Here is a 21,328-nt window from a genome sequence, read left to right on the forward strand (position 1 = left end):
CACAGTATTTTGATATAACAATACTCCACATAAAATACTTCTAAAGATTTTTTTGTGTACTTTGTCTATTTTGTGATGCAATGACTATTTAGTTATTAAGAAAAGTATTCGTTTTAACACAACAATTTCACAAAATGCTACATTATATAAACTTTTAATTTACGGTAGTAACAATAATAACTACGCAAAGACGTATTTTTGTCTAGATTTTATTACGGAATATCAAACAAGAAATACTGGTAATTACATTACTATTAAAGTATCTTAGACAAATATAAGAAACCATAAAACCCGAGTGTTTTCGAAAAGAGACTTTTCTTCATCAAGGGTAAACTCGAACATCCTTGTGATTCGACGATAAATGTGAGGGCTTATAATACTGAAAATATGGTTTCGATATTCACGTTTAGCACAGACATATAGTAGCTTTGCGATTAATGATAAATAAGCAAACGAGATACTAGTAAAGACTAAATTAAGTATGAAAAAAAGTGCAGTGACATCACGGTGACATAACGTAGACTAGACACCAGCAAGTTTTTGGTTAGCTGTGAAAAGAATGTTGCAAGCGCTTGATTACATCACACATATAAAATAATCGTTAAATAAAATTAACAAAAATAAAGAAATTACACCACAGATGAAAAAAGGAAAATAAATGGCTCTTTCGACCCTTTATGTGCAAATTGAATAATAGTAGATAGAATGCGTTGGTAAGTTACCGTAACCAACATTTTTTGAGGCGTGTAATTCACATTCTTTTCAATATGTATAAAAAAAATTGTACCTCAGGTTTGGAACCACTGGCATACTGTGTAGCTTTGTGGTTTTGTGCTTAAATACAAACAAACAAGCGTCATTACGTAGTCAGTCTGATGGGTATTAAGGCTGCTCCTAACTATCCCCTCTTCCTTCTGGTCAGTAGTTCCAAGTTTTGTTACAGTGGCAGATAGCTTTTGTAGTTTTTCCATAATACAAAAAATACAAATGCTTCTATTTACACAAATATTCAATATGATTAAGGAGTTAAAATTATAAAAACAAAATAACACTACCAAAACTTTAAAACACACACACACACAAATCTTGCCTTAATTCAGTTTAATTGTACAGACAACAAATGATAGATCACAGTATATTCACTACAAAAGCTGTCTACCCACCCACACTGAACAGAATAGCTCCGAACCTAAGAAATCTGTCCTGATGAAACAAATTACATAAAAACTCACCGAGAATCTAGATAAACAATGTTACAAAGAGGTTATAGGGATACTTAATTACCGCTCTACTTCTGAAAGAAGAGAAATATTAACTTATATCTTTGTTCATGCAAAAGTGGATTGTAGTCCACTACAGAATAGTTGTCATACATGTCATATATATGTAAATCTCATAATCACCGGTACGTAGACCAAACCCACATCACTCTCAGAGAGCAATTAAAAAAATAAGTCTTCAATTAAGACCGCAATGGCCTACCTGTTGTCTAACACTTGAACCAACCAGGTCATAATATTTAGGAAATAACTTTCATAACCATTGAAACTGGTTTCAAAATTAATTAATAAATTAAAGGATTGCTACATTAAATGCCGTTTATCCTTGTGGAATAAAACTTACATTCTGGAATTAGTAATCATCGTCCATTAACTTGTTTCCTGGCTGACAGTTATTCTTTTCTTTAACACATGCGATGAAATTTTTTAGTTTCGCCCCTAATTTTTTTCAGTACATATTATTTAATCACAAAATAACGCAATATCGTGTTTAGAAGTTAGAGAACAAATATTTCTACTAGTCTTGACTTCTATCAGTTTGTTCCATTTACTGTTGTTTTTGTTTTATTACTTGCTTTTACGATCATTTCACTTTCTAAATTATTTCTACTTAATATTTTCTAGCTAGTCCATTTTCATACTCTGTCTTTACTTTACTTTATCAATACCAAATACTGATTCTCTTTTACATTAATCTTTTTAAAACAAAAATTTTATAGCCTCTTTATATCTGAGATACTCGTTTCCTGTCATGCTGCCCAAAAAATAAATGAAACTCACAACATTCGTTGAAAAGCCAACTGAAACACTTCTTGTTATGGTAGATAGTCTACTTTTCGTAACCATGACGTCACTTCACATTTTTTTGCGTCTTACTTATCTTAGTAATTCTAAGCCTGTCCCTGATGAAGAAATGTCAACCTTCTGAAAGTGCTATGGTTATATTGTTTCTTTTTTTTAATCTTTAATCGACAGTTTTGTACCTACGTGCTTTTCTAGCATCAAGAACCTCAAGTTAAAAATGATTCAAAAACCACAATGCATTAAGAAACCAAATTTTCAGTACTAATTTGAAGTTTTCTAATCTTTAAACTGGAAACATTCCTCTTTCCACCAGTCTTCAAGTTAACAACTTTATTCAAATGTCAGTTTCTCTTGAGGTGTAGTATCTTCACCTTCCAACCAGTATGTTCGCATTAGTCCTTTACCCTGTAAATGTTATACATGTATTATATTACATGCATATATTTATTCTTGCCGAATTCTAATGGACTGCGATAGACACAAAGTCTTACAGAGTGGTTAAAGACTATTTTGCCAGAATTTAGTTTAATCTATTAATACATTTGTTTGATTATCTATGAAAGCTATTTGAAACATGCTGTTTTTCAGTAGCATAAAATTGATTGTCTTGTAAGTAGTTACATAAGTTTTAATGTTTGTTTGTTTTATGTAGATTATTTTTGTTTAAGCAAAACACATTGTCGCAATGGATATGACAAATATAGTGTGGTTGGGATATTATTATTATAAGCTCTTTCAGTTCTCGAAAATCTCCAAGGGACCAGATTAAAAATGTTGTGTTTGAAAATGTAATAGGCCTAATACGAACGTCTTATGACATGTATTATTGTAGCCAATTTTCGCTGGTTTGTGAAAGGCATACACGCCATAACAATTGTTATTGTATCAAATAACTTGTATAAACAGTGTTCCAATCACTATTATGTTTTTTTTTTTTGTATCCAAGCCGACCTATAGAACTCTAGAATAAACGAAATACTTCCTTTTTTATTTTTATAATAAAAAATGTTTTTTTATCGGACATGTATAGGTTTGTTTTGAAGATAAGACTAGAGATAAGACAGCTAGCCATCATCACTTACTCTTGGGCTACTATTTTATCAACGAATAGTGGGATTTGACCGTCACATTATAACGCTTCGCGGCTGAAAGGGAGAGGATGTTTGGTGTGAAGGGTATTCGAACCCGCGACCGTCGAGTTGCGATTCCAGTGCATTAACCACCTAGTTATGCCGAGCCCACGAAATACGTAGTTTGTAAAGGATATGACAAATATAGTTTGGTTAGAATACTATTATTATACACTCTAATAATTTTTGAAATTTCTTAAGTGCCTAAATTAAGAATGTAGTGTTTGAAATGCAATAACTAATACAAACGTCGTATGACAAGTATAACAGTAAATATATTTGTTGATTTTATTACTGAGTGTTGCCAAAGGCGTCGCTAGGCACTGGCATATGGGGCCCTTGCCCTGATTCTATTTGACGGTGCCTTGAATCCCCAGTTGGTATCGTGAAAAATCAGAACAGAAGGCCATGATAGATGTCATAATGAAACGCCGAATGTTCCCATACCTTTGGAGCACCTCGACAAGCCTCTGAGTGTTTCATTTTAGCTGGAAAAAATCCGAATTTTAGTGCTATGTTTGGGTTAGTGTTGGAAATAAACTTAGCGTTAGCGCGAGGATTATTGTAACAAAATGTTAAAATAATTTCTAACAATAACTTGACAAAATATGAGATCCGAAAAAATTATTGGAGAGACATTAGAACATAAAATATTAACTTTAATTAATTGTTTTTAAGACCCGTAACGGTTGAACACGATGTAGAATTAACAAACTTTTCTCTACGATAAGAGTGCGGAAAGCTTGAAAAAATAAAAGTATTTTAACGTAGAGAAAAGTCAGTGTATAATTTCTACATGGACTTTAAGTATTTACTATTCTAGCATTCAGATATTATTTCGTTTAATCGATTTATGTCTAGATCTTCAAGTCTCCCGCTCTATTAGTAGAAATACTACAATAGTGAATAAATATTTCTTAGCCTCAGAGGTAAGCAAAGAGTAAAAGATAAATATGTACTTATTTTCGTAAAAACAAGTGTATAACTGGTGTTAGCAACTGTGAAACTTGTAGGAAGAGAAATAAATTAATATTTGATCCATGTAAAACTCTAAATAGAACTAGCGGCCTACGGCCCACATCCAGAGGGTCGCTATTATGCAAATTTAGTTTATTTAACTAAGTTATGAATGTTAATTAGCTGGTCTACTTATTTACGTGCTTTAACCCGTTGACTACTAATTTGTTTTGGAATTGAATGCGAGTGTTCTGTGTATAATGTATGGCTCGCAAAAAAACATTTAAAGCAGCTGTAGTCAAAGTGTTAATGTAAATAAATGCTAAATTTGGGGTCCATTTTTGTGAAATCCCTCTGAAAGTGTTTTTGTGAAATACGTTTCCTAAAGGGGCCTGGGTGAAAATGTTTACCTTTTTTGTAAATCTCGGGAGCGAGACGATTTGCTTGGCACTGCTTAGAAGTCGGTGAGACCAGTGGCTTAGGGGAGTTACGTGACACAACACACACATAGAATCTTATAGATATACAAAAATCCATGGAAACGTATGAAATATATATAACATAAATTAAAATATTTTATATGATATAGTATCTATCTACCTTAAGACGACATATAGTGGTGCTGAACTAACACAATTCATTAATTATTCCACTGTTCGATTAGTGACGTAGCCACCATTTGTACACTACGTTATCTTTGTGATAGTAAGAAAGCTAGACATTCTACAATTAAAAAAAATTGTAGGTTTTTATAGGATAGTTAATTAGCAGATTATTGTAACTAAGGTGGTGGTAGCGTTAAAAAGCAAATATAATAATAGTTGCGACTAGTGTTATTTTATTAGTGCCCAATTAATTATTCGATTAAAATAATTGTCATCTTATTTTTGCTAAATAACATGTATATTAAAACAGATATTGCCGAAGTAAGGTATGCTAAATATACAAGAAGAAATATGCTTTAACTAACAATTACATATTGCTACTTACTTTGATTTCAATATCTCCTCGAACCGATAGACGAAATTTTCCAAAAGTGTCGAGAATGCTTTTGGTATCGTGGCTAACATGAATTTTCAAAGCTAGAAATAAATATAACTAGCATAAATGCACTCAGTTAGGTATATAAATATTGTCTGTATGTTATAAAACTATTGCTGATGTGCCTTTTTTCCAACTGTTGCTAATAAAATAGCCTAACAAAGAATTTTAAATTCTAGATAAATATTTCAAAGCTTCTTACCACATATCTATTTAAGAAAAGTAAAATTTAAAAATAAACGCGAGCAAAAGTTGTTTCAGGAATATTGCTTTAAACAATCTGTAAAGCAGAATTACTTTTCCCAGTTTAAATAAGTAAATTTATCTCAGCAACTTTTCCTAAGTTAGTGTTCCTCTCAGCTTTATTTACAACTTCTCAACTAATGATAGACTACTTATTATGTCAAACGCAGCTTTCAAGTCTGTATAAAATACACACAACCTTCCGTTCTTCATTTTATATAGTTTTTATCAATAAAATTCATACGTTATTCACACATATATACTATCAACTGACATCGTCTCTTTCCTAAATCCCATCTGACACACAGATAGAACTTTATTGTATTGGATCTCCTTCTCAGCTCTTTTTTCACCATTATTGTAAACAATGTGTAAGATGTTTGATGATAAAAATCTTATTCCGTAATTCCCTTTCTTTCTTATTTATATTCAAGGTTTTGCATTTTATGTTCATTCTAATCTTTTTTATTCTGTCTTGAATGTTTGTGTTTTTCTTAATTCTTCATCAATAGCAATGTATATGTTTTCTCTCTTCCTTAATTATGTTATTAGATTTATTGAATTTTCTTAGATGCCGACTCTTTGTTTAATCACCTGCAGAGTAATTGTCGAGTTGGAATTTAAGAATTTTGAAAGTATTTTTCAAACTTATGTTTTGCCGTTCTTTCACACTGACATTATATAGCCTTTTTTCGCAAGAATAAAAATAATCATATCAATTAAATCAGATTTAGACACGATAGTTCAAATTGCTTCTCTTAAGTAATTTGATTACTTTGTTGAATAAGTTGCTCAAATTATCAGATGGAAGCTAGATTATTTGTTTACCTGAACTACGTCTTATGCACAAAATGGGCTAAGCCTTATTTAGATTTAAGCATAGCCGTTCATAATTTTGACCAGGGTTAAATCAACTGATCAGCAGCATTCACTATCTGAGCAGGTACTTTAAACAGGGTAGCGAGACTGGGTGTCACTTTTATAAACTCACTCACAGTTGATAAGAAGAAGCGTATTTGATAATACCATGTCTTGAACAAGTGAGCCTAGGGTTTACCAGACGAATACTTTAAGCACCAGACCACTTTTGACCCGGATACAAGTGATTATACCAATCAAGTTTATGATAATTTCAACTCCATCTTCATATTTTTACGCAGCTAAACAATAATCGAGATATTCTAGAATTAATAAGGAATTACTTATGAAAATGAAGCAAACTATCTGAAATATTCCGTGTAATTAGAAACAATAAAGCTATACTCAGTGATGACGAGAAACCCACTTGTTGAGAAAATTTATATGCAAAAACGGCTCGTTTGGGCTGAGAAAACACTTTACATGGAAGAGCGAACAACGTTTCGACCTTTTTCGGTCATCGTCAGGTTCCTTTGTGAACCTGACGATGACCGAAAAAGGTCGAAACGTTGTTCGCTCTTCTATGTAAAGTGTTTTCTCAGCCCAAACGAGCCGTTTTTGCATATAAATAAAGCTATACATTTGCACCTTTAGTTTAAAACTCAGAAAAAGACGAAAATGGCCGTTTAATCTTTATCGAGCACTGTATGCACACAAACCTGGTTTAAAAAGCATAATTATATCTACTATTACGTTTTCTGTGGAAATATGTTTCAATGTGATCTTATGTTTGTGTCTCTGCAGAGAGACATTCTGTTTTTTCTATTGTTTCTTCTTCTAAGAAAAAACTTTACTATCGACCGCCATTCCTTCAATTTTTCGCGGGTTGGCTTGAAACTTCGTAGGGTTATACTTTGGTAATATATTTTAGTGTGATCTCATGCCCATGGTAGTTTTACAACGTGGTAACGATTTATTGCTCTACAACTACCAATGTTCAACAAAAACTTATTCCGGGAAACGCAATTTTATGTTCAACATAAAATGCTACTTTATCATATTTATCACTATTCTATACATTTTGCGATCTGTTTTTTTTTTACCACAAGTCACAAGTATTGCATCATAGAAGCATTTTTTATCTGTTTGTTGTTATATTCTACAGGTATTTCATTACACACAATATTTTTGAAAAGATTTGCATCCTGAAAAGTTTTTGCTGATTGTGACAGGTATCTGGTGGGTATGCACAAATATAGTATTGGTTTTGGTTCATCACGTAGGATTGTTTGTTTTTGAATTTCGCGCAAAGCTACTCGAGTGCTATCTACACTAGCCGTCTCTAATTTAGCAGTGTAAGACTATAGAGAAGGCAGCTAGTCATCACCACCCACCGCCAACTCTTGGGCTACTCTTTTACCAACGAATAGTGAGATTGACCGTCACATTATAATGCTCCCACGGCTGAAAAGGCGAGCATGTTTGGTGCGACGGGAATGCAAACCTGCGACCCTCAGATTAAGAGTTGCACGTCTTAACCCACCTGGCCATGCCGGGCCCATCACGTAGGAACTCTGAGAAATAGACAGTTAACTGTTTACCGGCAATAACGTATTTAATTGCATTTATGTTTCTAATACGTTATTAAGTTCAACATAATTAAAAGTGTTTTGCTCCTGATTTTCGTTTGTATTCAATGTCCAGTGCATCACGTTGCAGTGTCCAACAGTAGTCAGCAAACATTGACGGATTCCAGTTGCCCTGATATCGTTTTTCCATTGTAGTAAACCTGAAGATTTCGATGAAACGGTACGTGATGGGCACATTTGGATGTGATTTTTGTGATCAGCAGCCAAAAATCTATTAGGAACACCCAACAGTGTTCAAGAAGCAAAAACTTTGTTGTAGAGTGTTATTAATCAATTTTATATTCTCTAGTGCAAATATCTGATTTGTGTTCAACATAGTCCTTCTCTTTATCATTAGATTCCATCCAAGCAGTCAATATTATGACATTGCCTCACCTTTACCACTGTCTTCCATATTGTAAAATTGTTCTGTGTTTAACGTGATTCGTAACTTCACTGTCAGAACTGTTCCAAATATAGCAATGTTTTATACCGATTACGTTATTCTACATATTTACTTTGAGTATAACACAGTTCTTACCTTCACCATGAGGTATCTTCCAAGCAGCCTACAATATATCTTTATTTCCTTTCCTTTCTACATAATTTGATTTATGCACAACAAAGTTCTTACCTTCGCCGTTAGACTCCATCCTGGACGCTGTGTTTACAGTGTCACCAAATAAACAATACCGTGGCATTCTAAGGCCGACTACACCTGCCACACAAGGACCTAATGAAAAATGTAAAATGGAGAAGCAGAAAAACGTGCTTTTAAATGTTTTCATATATGACAAACTATTTTATTAAATGTATTATTGCTTATACTAAATAAAAGCAATATATACATATAGAGTGGTTAAAGATTTTTTGTAAAGTTAACTAACCTATTTGGATGTTGCTACAAATTGTAAGATCACATATTATATTGAATTTGTTGATAAGCGGTACAATAGCCCAAATTACACATAACCAGAAATATATTTTAATTCACAAAATTCTTAGAAAAATTGTATTAAGGAAACTAACCAAATTTCACAACTGGTTAAGATGTTGAAATAGCTTTAGAAATGACGATTATTCGCTTTTAGAACTGGTAATATTACATAAGCGTTGCTTGAGAAACGTATGTCATATTTTTATGCATTAATGATTATATAGGATATCGTATTATAAAATATCATACCGGAATGAATTCCAATTCGTAACTTCAATTTTCTCTCGGGCCGGTGTCGGATTTTGAAATTTCCTATTGCAACAAGCAAAGCAAGGGATAAACGAGCTATTTCTCGCGCGTGCTCATTGCCGTTTTTGATTGGCAAACCAGAAACCACCATGTATGCATCACCGATAGTTTCCACCTTTGAAAACAAAACCTCTGATAATTAATACCTAATCTCAGTTCATGTGGTTTAGAAAAAAATATATATAAATATATATAATTTAAAATCATTAAAAATGAAATTATTAGACGAAAAATAATTCTGTTAATCATGACAATTACTGCAAAATAGCCACATTTCTTTGCTCCTTATATACGTATAAATGTATTTTTACAGTACACTTAGAAAAAAATACTTGTAGTCAAAAAACAATCACATAATTTTATAATAGTTAAACGTATATTTTACATGGTACTGAATTTTTTATTTCAAAATTCATGTAATGATAATTAAAATATCGGTATTTGCTAATATTACATTCTTAAGTTTACAGTATTTTGCACATACTTAAAATAAAGGTATGCTGCAAGTAACAGAAGTTATTTAAATGAAATACATCTAAGAATTACCTTGTAAACATCATAGTTCTCGATGGTAGAGTCAAAACAAGTGTAGAGGTCGTTTAGAAAATCAACAACCTGGTCAAAAACACGGTAGGATTTATTATTAAGCTATTTTTCCAATTAAAATTTCAAAAGATATTCCTTCTGAAAGATTTCTACAAAATTACTTTTATGATACTTTTCTTAACCACGTGACCTAGTTAATTTTAACTGATAAACCCAAATATTTCTCAGGGTTCTCTCTTGCGATGCACATATAACAGCAACATTCTTTTGGTTCTGAAAAACTTCATGAAAATTATGTTTATCATCATATTAATTCACAAATTTGATTTCCAGTCCAAAGTTTTAGTTTCCTACTTGGCCTACTAGCTTAAAAATCTGAATTTAATATGACCTTGGAGTTTATTTATGTTGATTTTTATTTACTTCTAAATTATTAATATTTATCTTCTAATGTTTATCATTAAATGCCAGAACACTTTTGTTTGTTTATTTCAAAATGTTTCACTATGTTTAAAGTGAATATAGCTGTCTGAACTGATAGATTAGAAGAAAAATAACTGGATCGACAATAGTACTCACTGCAAAGACGTGAGCAACTTTTGTGTGATCGAATAATGGGACTTGACATTCATTTTAATAGCGCATCCATGGTTCAAAAGGGGTAGGGCGTTTTTTCTGCAACAGGTCAAAAGCCATGATCTCTTGGAATCACAGCAAGGAATATTAACCAGTAGGACGCTTTCTGACTCTAATGTAACATACATTTACTTTTGTCATATACGTTTAAATCTACTGTTATATACGATCAAAATCATTATGATGATATACCTTTTATAGCTTGTCATATACCCTCTTTAATATACCTTCAAAGAGATTGTTATACACATTCAAAACAATGTGACTCACAGCTTACTAAAATGGACAAGAACACCGTATCTAAATCACATTTGTGTAACTAAAACTGTTAATTTTAATAAGACAAGTTTTACCCGGTTCGATTGCAGTACGGACTGCAGCTCGCTTTGTCATAATCCTAATTGAAGTTGACTTAACACAGACTAAATCTGGTGGGACTTTATTTAACTCAGCTTTCTTAACATTTACATTTCGGGTCTTGTGTTTCCAGGATGTTATTTTATTTTGAAGTATAAAGACGAAGATAAAACCATCCTAATGAAAGCAAAAAGCGAAAGGTCAATACGAATAAACATGTTTTCAATTCTGAAATGGATCGTTCTTTTATTTACAAAATCCAAAGTTTTATAAACGATGTTAAAAGCAAACATTGGGTACATGATATAATAATATAATAACGTGAAAGCCCTCCGTGGCTCAACGATACATCTAAAATTTTATAACGCTAAAACCAGGTGGTTTCAATATTTGTGGTAGGCGTAGCATAGAGTAATCCATTGTGCAGCTTTGCGTTTATCAACAGACAAATGAAATATCAAAAATTAAGAACAGTTTCAAGGCAAATAAAGTACCTCCATCGGTGTGCTTTCTGCTGATAGAGCTGTAAAACCAACAATGTCACTGAAGAAAATAGTCACACATTCAAAGGCTTCAGGTCTCACGTGATTACCCTTCTTTAACTCTTCTGCAACAAATCTGAAAAATTAAGACAGAATATGCTTTGTTGTTAGATTTAATAAAATTGTCATAATTCATATGGTTTATATAAATGCATAGTTTTTCATATTTAATAAAAACATTTCTGAGTTCACATAGGGTATTATTATTAAAGTAAGTACTAACGACAGTATATTTTACAATTATTTCTAATAAGCATTTCTCAACTACTTAACATTATCCTTAAAGTATTAGTTAACAGTGGTATATTGTTAGTTTTGACAAACATGGCGACGTTTCAACGGGTTCCCCGTTGGTTAAAGCGATAAGTCTACAGATTTACAACGTTAAAATCAGGGTTTTGGCTTCCCTTGGACTTACCAGATAGCCTGATGTGGCTTTGCTATAAGAAAAACACACAAACATACACGATTTAACGGGAATACATGATACTATTATTGATCATAAAACCGTATCGTTCAAATTCTGTCCAGTACTTTGATCTATTTTTTTTTACTACACTTGTTCTTTCGAATAATTTGTACTATGATTCGAAGAACAAAGGTTTTTCTGTTAAAAATGCTTTTTGACAGTCGTATGGTAGCTTGTTTGTTTCAGAATGTTCACATAAAGCTATGGAAAATGTTAGCTGCATTTAGCCGTCTCTAATTTTACTAAGTCAGCGAGTGAAACAGAACACCACAATCTGTTCTTGAACTATTCTTGTTTGTTTAAAAACACACAATTATTTTAAAACATTTTGTGTATTAAAGAACCGTTTGATTGATTATTTGGAATTAAGCACAAAGCTATTCAATGAGCTATCTGTGCTCTGCCCACTACGGGTATCGAAACCCGATTTTAGCAATGTGAGTCCGTAAATATACCGCTGTGCCATTGAGAACTTGTTATATTAAATAATGAGGGTTTATCGTCAGTCTATATAATACCCAACCACAAATTATGTAATATGAAAGCTAACCATATCGAACGAGATATTGAAAACAGATTTACGTATCAAGACTTGACCTTTTACATGTCTTGTATTAGTAAGGAAAAGAAACTTTAGGATGTTAATGGTTTATAAATAGTTGTAACTTCTTTAAATTTCTTTTTTCGCCTCTTGAGGCACTAAAAGTAACTATTACCAATGAAATCATCTTTTTTTTTCAATTATTTTCGTTTTATTAAGGCTAATCGAGATAACTTCATTCTTTATCATATTTTTCCAAATATATATTAGAGATGTTTGAGTTTTTTTTTTTATTACAGCAGATGTTCCCAGAGAGATGTTGTAAGTTGCATGTTCACATTCTTTTCAGGTATAATGATGTATTTCAACTCAGAAACATTAAAAATGTTTCAATCATTTCAATAGTATGATTAGAAATAACTCATTTACATAATGAATACGTACAATATTTTGTTTAGTTATCTTGAATTAAGATATAAAAATTATAAAAGAAAACCTAAAGAATATGAATATATTTTACAATTTGAAATAATTTGGTCTCAGTTACGTTAGAAAGAAAACCTAAAAGTCTGCATAACAACCTATATAAACATAAATTGAAACTCGAAAGAAAGTAAATCATTGAAGTGTCCACAGCAAAGTTGAATTTTTGTAGTAGAACATGCGTTAGAAGTTGTAAAATCATATTCAGTTTTAAACAGATATTCAACATAGTAACAATAGAATAAAGTTAAGAAAACGTATTCACAATTACAAGAAATTTGCGTATCTTTGTTAAAGCCAATAATTTTTAAATCCTTTTGAAATAAGTATTGCATCAGAAAACAAATCTTTGGAAACGTTATAATTCGATTTAATTGGTTTAGTTTGATATTTGAAGATAGAAGACGTGGCAGTCAAGTTTAATGGACGATGTTTGAAATTTAAATATAAGTAGAAATAAGTTATATGATGTAATTATTATATTTTAAAATAGATTTGGAGTCATCAGAGTTTCAGATAAGGAAGACTGGTTTCATCGTTAAGCCTTTTATTTTGGAGCAAAAGTATTTAAACGTGATAAAAATTTAAGTTATACATCAAAACATTTAACTATACTCTTCAAAACAAGAAACCCAAAAGGGACATTTTTGTTATTTTAAAGAGAAATATATGTAATAACGTTACAAGCTCAGAGTATGTGATGTTACACGTGTTAAGGCACTGATTGTCAAACCAAAATGACAATAAAAGTTGTGCACTTTGAAAACGGAGGAAAACCTCGGATTTTTCGCCAAAACGCGTGCATGTCCAATAAATTTGTTTGAGAGATCTGCATGTTCTGCAAGTGCAACATGTGCAAAATCCCTATAAAAGTGACGGGTTTTCGGTTTCCATAGCTCTGTGTTAAGCCACCGACACGCAATACAGTTACGCCAAGACTGACTGAAGCACAACGCAACAACGCCATTGATCGCTTGGAAGCAGGCGAATCTCGATCAGATGTTGCCAGAGCTGTGAATGTCCACCCAAGCACCATCACAAGGCTATGGAATCATCACCAACAACATGGATCAACTCGTGACCGTCCACGATCTGTCAGACCTCGTGTGACCACGCTAGCACAAGATCGCAACATCCGGTTACGTCACCTTCGGGATAGGACCACCACTGCGACGTCACTGCCTCAACCATATCAGGGCTGCGTAGGATTTCCGTTCAGACCGTACGCTACCGTCTACGAGATTCTTAAGCCCCATGTGCAACCCATCATGGTGAACGTCAACGATGTTTTTCAACATGACAACGCCCGTTCTAACACAGCCCGACTCACCACTGTCTTCTTGAGACACCACAACATCAACGTTCTTCCCTGGCCCTCTAGATCACCAGATTTAAACCCCATCGAACATCTTTGGGACGAGCTGGACCGACGTCTGCGACGGCGACAACCTCAACGGCAGACTCTACCTCAGCTTGCAGCAGCTTTACAGGCTGAGTGAACAGCCATTCCACAGGATGTGATTCGTCATCTCATCGCTTCCATGGGCAGGAGATGCCAAGCAGTTATTGATGCTCACGAGGGGCGTACTCGTTATTGACGTTGAGTGACGTTAAACTTCACTTAGTGACCGTGGACTTCGCCTTTGCAGACTTTGGATGTTCAGCAGTGAATGTGCAAAGTTTCACACATGTCATACAGAACTACCCGGAATAAACTTGTTAACAATTTGTCTCATATTTTGCCTTTTGCGTTTGTTTTTTTGAAGAATATATTAATGAGTTTGGACTAAGGCATATTCATGGAAATAAATTTGTTTTAATAATAGCTACAGTATTCAGTAATTACGAGTATATGATTATTCTGACCTTGGAAGAAGCTGACACAAAAGCTCATCCGTTTTCTTCTTCTCCTCAATTAGTGACTTAGATTTCTCTTCAACCAGCTGTTCAAGGTTGTTAGCATACTGTTCCATTCTGGCCAGCAGGTTATCAAGAAAGTTTTGATTGGACGCACCTCTGAAATCGTAAAAAACAAAACAAAAAACATTTCGAACCATGCATGAACTTTCTGTTTCACAGTCTCACACACTATCGGCTACCTTCCCCTCACCAGCCTGGCGCAACATGATAAACAAAAACTAAGGAGCTATTTTATTTACTCTGAGTTTAAAGCATTTTTAGCGTCACATGGAAAATTTGATAGTTTGGTTTTATTAGTTGGGATATTATTTATGTTCAGATTCAAAACATTAACTTTAAGAAATGAGATTTTTGAAAATCGTCACATAAAAGAAATTACATAAATACTAATTCCAGTTTTCGGAACACTTAATTTTCAGCCTGGTATGGCCAGGTAGTTACGGCGCTCAACTCGTAATCTACGGGTTGCAGGTTCTAATCTCCGTCGCATCAAACATGCTCGTCCTTGTAGCCGTGAGGGCGATATAATGTTACGCTCAATCCCAATATTCACTGGTATAAAAGTAGCCCAAAAGTTGGCGGTGGTTTGTGATGAGTAGCTGCCTTCCCTTTGGTCTTACACTGCAAAATTATGGACCGCTAGCGCAAATATATTTCGTTACAACGCGACATGTGGAATATCGGATGTAGTTATTATGTGTCTTGAATACGGTTTACGTATTCAACTAGTATATTACGTATTTAATTTTCTATATGGTAGAGTCATTCTGACCTGTTCTCCACTGTAGACGTTGAGTCGAAAACTAACTAGTTTAAAAGCGTATAGTTAGAGCTATAACCTACTCAACATTAACAACAATGTAATATTCAGATGATCTTGAGCAATCGTTTAGTGATTAAAAACTTTTATATAGAAGTACTACAGACTTTCTTCCTTTTTTTCTTAAAAACACATCAAAACTAAAATATACTTTTTATATTCTATCGATCTTTATATTTCTTTTGAAGTTAAGCACGAAGCTACACAATGGGCTATCTGTGATCTGCCAACCACGGGTATCGAAACTTGATTTATAGCGTTTTAACTCCGTAGACATAACGCTGTGCCACTAGAGGGCTCGATTGTTTGTTTGTTTGTTTTGGAATTTCGCACAAAGCTACTCGAGGGCTATCTGTGCTAGCCGTCCCTAATTTAGCAGTGTAAGACTAGAGGGAAGGCAGCTAGTCATCATCACCCACCGCCAACTCTTGGGCTACTCTTTTATCAACGAATAGTAGGATTGACTGTTACATTATAACGCCCCCACGGCTGAAAGGGCGAGCATGTTTGGCGCGACGGGGATGCAAACCCGCGACCCTCAGATTACGAGTCGCACGCCTTAACACGCTTGGTCATGCCGGGCCCGAAGGCTCAATTTTTATACATACTTGGTAATTTTCTTGAATTGAACTTTAATATCTGCAAAGCTAGGCCTACATCCTGGTAGCTCCGACCAACAAGCACGAACCAAGTCCATTAGTTCAGCTGAACATTCATCATAGGCGATTTCCGGGCGATATGGTGGCGTTGTTCCCATTTTGACACGGTTCAAAATTTCTGTTTAAAAATCAAATGTCTTTATTTTAGTTTCGTGAAATGTTGTTTGCAATAATGTTAAATTTCTATTTATTTTCTTATGGTAAGTGTCACTGATAATGCGACTAACCTTCAGGCTCTATAATAACCTTGTTGTTTCCATGTCTTTCCTCTAATCTGAATGGTCCAGATCGAGTAATTATTTCTTGAAGTATGATAGCAAAGCTGTATACGTCGCCCTTTTTGGAACCTGTTTTTGTAGGAAAAGGTTCTCTAAGGTGTTCAGGAGCCATCCAAAAGAGAGATCCTTGAATGAGAGGGAGAAACATGAATCGTTTTAAGGTTAATCTTCAGTAACAGATGTTTATATATGATTCAGGTTTGTACGATTAAGTGTGATACTCAGAACGGTACCATAATGTTGAATAAGTATACAGCAAAATACAAATAATAAAAAAGAGCAAACCAGAATTAAGTTGTTATCCTACAGATCAGGGAATAGCTTTATACATTTCGTGGAAAATAAGCTACTCAGGATTACTTTATCTCTGACAAGGCACAACTGCTGTTATAAAATAATGTTAATGGTGATCTATGAATTTATTTTTTATGCAAAACACGTGTCAGGTGACTAGCCATGTGATTTGATATTCATATTTCAACTATTCACTCACTCGAAGTATGCTAACTCGATGAGCGACTTGCGACAGTATCCGAGGTAGTCGTGATCCTAATTAAAAAAGCTTTGTTTTATTATTTGTTTGACTGTATATTCTGTTTGTTTGTTTGTTTTTTGAATTTCGCACAAAGCTACTCGAGGGCTATTTGTGCTAGCCGTCCCTAATTTAGCAGTGTAAGACTAAAGGGAAGGCAGCTAGTCATCACCACCTACCGCCAACTCTTGGGCTACTCTTTTACCAACGAATAGTGGGATTAACCGTCACATTATAACGCCCCCACGGCTGAAAGGGCGAGCATGTTTGGCGCGAAGGGGATGCGAACCCGCGACCCTCAGATTACTAGTCGCACGCCTTAACACGCTCTGTATATTCTGTAATATCAAATAATCTTTTGTGAATATGAACTCAAAGAGTACATACTTGTATGTCAACTGACATAACTGCTGATTCAAAATTTGTTTTGAAGAAATATAAACTTGGATTTGTGATTAATAATAGTTAATCATAGCAATTGTGCTTTATCGTAGATAGAATACTGAAAACTTTGGTTATCTCTTAATACTTTTCAGTAGTGTAGTAAAAATATGAATGAATACCCATTACAAGCAACTGTTAATATTATTACATAGTAAATGTAATTTTATTGACGATTGAAAATCATAAAAATGCAATAACAAAATAAATAAACTCTGCAACAAATTAATTTATTAACAAAACGTCTAGCTAGAGCGAGGAGATCGTGTAAAGAGAAGTGTAGGTATGAGATTTCCGAAACATCTGTCAATATGTTAATAGTAAACAAATACAATAAATTCAAAAACTAACATATATTTTGGCGGTGTTTTTGCTAAACATATGTTTATTGTTTATATACATATGAATAACACATTTCATAGATATGTGTGTGAATAAAGATGTTTTATTCGTTCTAGATTAAGATAAAATTACACTCTAACATTCTTTTTTATAGCAGAAGACAATTGTTTCCTTTAATATACAAAGCATTTACTGTTTGTCTTCCAGAAGAAATTAGCAACCTAATTAGGATGTAGTTCAAACCTTACACATGGCCAGGTAGTTAAGGTGCTCGCCTCGTAATCCGAGGATCACGAGTTCGAATCCCCGCTATACCAAACATGCTTGTCCTTTTAGCCATGGAGGCTTTATCATGTGACGGTTAATCCCATTGTTCGTTGGTAAAAGAGTAGTTCGAGAATTAGTTGTGGGTAATGATGACGAGCTACCTTCCCTCTAGTCTTACACTGTTAAATTAGGGACGGTTAACGCAGATAGCCCTTGTGTAGCTTTGCTCGAAATTCAAAAGAAACATATCTTACAATGACACCAACCAGAAACATGTCAGTTTTCATCAGCTTACTTTTATGTCAACAAATACCTTTTTTGTGCGTCGTGAAGGAGGATGCGCATGTGAACAGTTATAGAACAAAGTTTAAAAAATCCAAATTAATGAAGCTACACTGAGTAAGAGAGGGATTTCTACTGCTATGAATAGCAAAACTTTTGCTGGTACTAACTACAGCTCTGATCATCTATTTATTAATATCGCTTTAAGCTCTTAGCTCAACTAAGAGAAAGTCGTTAAATCAGTAATTTCTGCGATTGGTTCAATATTCATAAGAATTTCGGAAAGGGAAGAATTTCGTTTCCATAGTTTAATTCTGTATTATAGTATTCCTGGACACTGTGGTTCTATTACTTGAAGAGTACCATATCTCTGTTTGAAATTATGATGAAAATATAAACCTGGAACTCAGTAGACACCTGCAACTAGCACATTAACTGTTAAGTTCAGCTGTATAGAAGTACATTCAAGAATCTTTCGACGTTATGTGAAGTTGCAACATCAGGAATATTATCCAGCTGATACATACCAATATTCTAATTAGAAGTATTATAACATGTGGTTGCGAAAAACAGCACTACAGAATTTGGTCTGTTAAAGAATCAACATCTGATCAATTACTATATTTTTTTTACCACAGAGCTAAGGACTTTTAAGTAGAATTTAAAAAATATTCGAGCCAATTGTCATTTTAGGTACAGACCTTAAAGAAACTTTAGACTATATGAGTTGTATTTCTGTATATTATTGGGATTTTGTGTGTTTATTGAATGATCTATTTTTAAAATATAGCCTAACAGCAGGGATACGTGTATATTTAGTTTTAGGTTTTCTATTAGATATTGTTTCATGAACAATAACAGAAACAGTTTTACGTGTGACTGGATTGTTGAAAAGTGCGATGAGAAACTTTGGTCCTCGTACAGTTGGTAAATTATTGAAAGCCAATATGGAGAATTGACATGCTTTGGACATGAAAAAAATTTCGGAATGAATTAATGTGTATTGTGCTTTTCTTATAATAAAACAACATCGGGCTATCTACTTTGTCCACCGAGGGGAATGGAATCTCTGATTTTAGCGTTGTAAATTCGTAGACTTAACACTGTCCCAGAGGGGTACGTGAATGAATCAGAATCTAAGTATTGATATGCTATTTTTATAACTATATGCGATATGATTTAGGAAGTAGCTCAAGTAAAAAGGCTAAAAGTCGAACTTTCAGTGGTATAAAAACAGTTGAAAAGTATTTCATGTGTACAACGCTGTAATGATGCGTAAAACACGCACTGAGTTTGTGAGTAAATTTTGATGGTTATACTTGTTTGATCAACAATACAGATATGTTGATCTTTAATACAAGATTTTGGGAAACAAAATTATACAGCACAGAATAAATGAAACTGACTTTTAGTACTTGGTAATTATACCTTAATTGTTGTTAAACACATAACAAAATGATTTAACAAACATTCTTTGTAAGTAAATCTTATGATACTTACGTGGATTTATTTCAGTATCTAGGTCAATCTGTTCGTGTACATATTTCAGGCCGTAGTCAGTTATTTTCACCATAAAACGTCCGTCAATCACACAATTGGTTGACTTCAGGCGACCGTGATATTCAAGTGAGCTGTCGTGAATATATTTCATACCCTGTAAAACATCAGAAGTTAATTACATAACACACCCTTCCCCCGCGTCGCGCCAAACATGCTCGCTCTCCCAGCCGTGGGGGCGTTATAATGTTACGGTCAATCCCACTATTCGTTGGTAAAAGAGTAGCCCAAGAGTTGGCGGTGGGTGGTGATGACTAGCTGCCTTCCCTCTAGTCTTACACTGCTAAATTAGGGACGGCTAGCACAGATAGCCCTCGAGTAGCTTTGTGCGAAATTCAAAAAAAACAACAAACAAACAAACACACCCTTCTAGTACTATTAAGTGAAGTTGGATTATGGAACACTTCACAGACATATTAAGAAAAACATGCAATCAACCAGTCTACTTACAAAAGAAGAAGAGCTTGGTCTAGGATGGAAACTACAAGACAGTTCAGTCACCTATCCAGAATCAAAGTTATAGTAATGATGGCTAGGACAGGACAGGTTCACTTCATGATATATATATTTCTATAATATTTGTAAGTACTGCACCGAATCGGAAGTATTTATATCAGAAAAGTTATCTGTTTGTATATTTCACAGAACGAATGGAAGTTCCATGTATATTTTTAAATGAAATAGAAACCTGGATGATAATAAGTTGGACCAATGAATCAACAACGTATGCCTTTTTGTTTTATGGTAACTATAAAAGAAGTATTCCATTCTTCGCTCTGTCGAAAACGCTTTTACACTTCTTCTTTGGTAATGCTCCACGATATATATTGTTGCATGGCAACAAAACTATCACATGGTTGTTTTCCAGCCAACTATGGTGTTTATGTTGAATGCTCAATATTAATGTTGATTTTTAAGAAAGGTTTTTTATTCTTTATTCCTTTGATAACTTCGTTGATAATAGCAAAATAGTTTAAATCAGAAGTTTTATGACACTGAGTTGTAGCCAAAGGCAATATAAATTTAACAAGAAGTATTTCAGCTGAACCTATTGTTACGTTTGTGTATTAAATTACATTTCAAATAGTCCTACTGTACAAACGTTATACAGACAGTGTTTAAAAGTTTGAAGTGAGGTGAATTAATGTTAACATTTTTTTGGGTATTTTAGTACATGTATTAGAACATAAAAAATGAGCGTTTATTACAACCAATCCTTTGTATAGTCGAAAGAGTTAAAAATTTGTGTCGGAATACCTGCATTATATTTTTAACTTCCTAACCTAGAATATAGCGAAAATGTTAAAGGGTGCCAAATCCACAAAATCCGGATTCTATTCATTTAACACCATAAACGTTAGGTATTACAAGACGAAACTGCTAAGCCTGGTTAGATAATCATGAAAGACAACGAATGTTTTAACAAGATATAAAATAAGTTATACTAATTTATTTTACTGATCATGAAT

General features: G+C 33.6%; 1 protein-coding gene across 1 annotated transcript in view; it reads right to left on the reverse strand.

Annotated features, from left to right (window-relative positions):
- Nucleotides 1-206: 206 nt before the first annotated feature.
- The window catches only part of LOC143249178 (atrial natriuretic peptide receptor 1-like), a 52,739-nt gene continuing 31,617 nt past the window's right edge, over nt 207-21,328 (reverse strand). Inside the window, exons 13-22 of the mRNA XM_076498637.1 lie at nt 19,803-19,956; nt 16,388-16,564; nt 16,110-16,278; nt 14,628-14,777; nt 11,221-11,344; nt 9,734-9,802; nt 9,128-9,302; nt 8,576-8,674; nt 5,162-5,253; nt 207-2,489 (exon numbers count right to left, since the gene is read on the reverse strand). Coding sequence (XP_076354752.1) covers nt 2,415-2,489; nt 5,162-5,253; nt 8,576-8,674; nt 9,128-9,302; nt 9,734-9,802; nt 11,221-11,344; nt 14,628-14,777; nt 16,110-16,278; nt 16,388-16,564; nt 19,803-19,956 — 1,284 coding nt within the window. The 3' untranslated portion in view covers nt 207-2,414. The remainder of the gene's footprint in view (nt 2,490-5,161; nt 5,254-8,575; nt 8,675-9,127; nt 9,303-9,733; nt 9,803-11,220; nt 11,345-14,627; nt 14,778-16,109; nt 16,279-16,387; nt 16,565-19,802; nt 19,957-21,328) is intronic.

The sequence above is a fragment of the Tachypleus tridentatus genome, chromosome 4 (assembly GCF_004210375.1).
Source record: "Tachypleus tridentatus isolate NWPU-2018 chromosome 4, ASM421037v1, whole genome shotgun sequence".
Taxonomy (NCBI): Eukaryota; Metazoa; Arthropoda; class Merostomata; order Xiphosura; family Limulidae; genus Tachypleus; species Tachypleus tridentatus.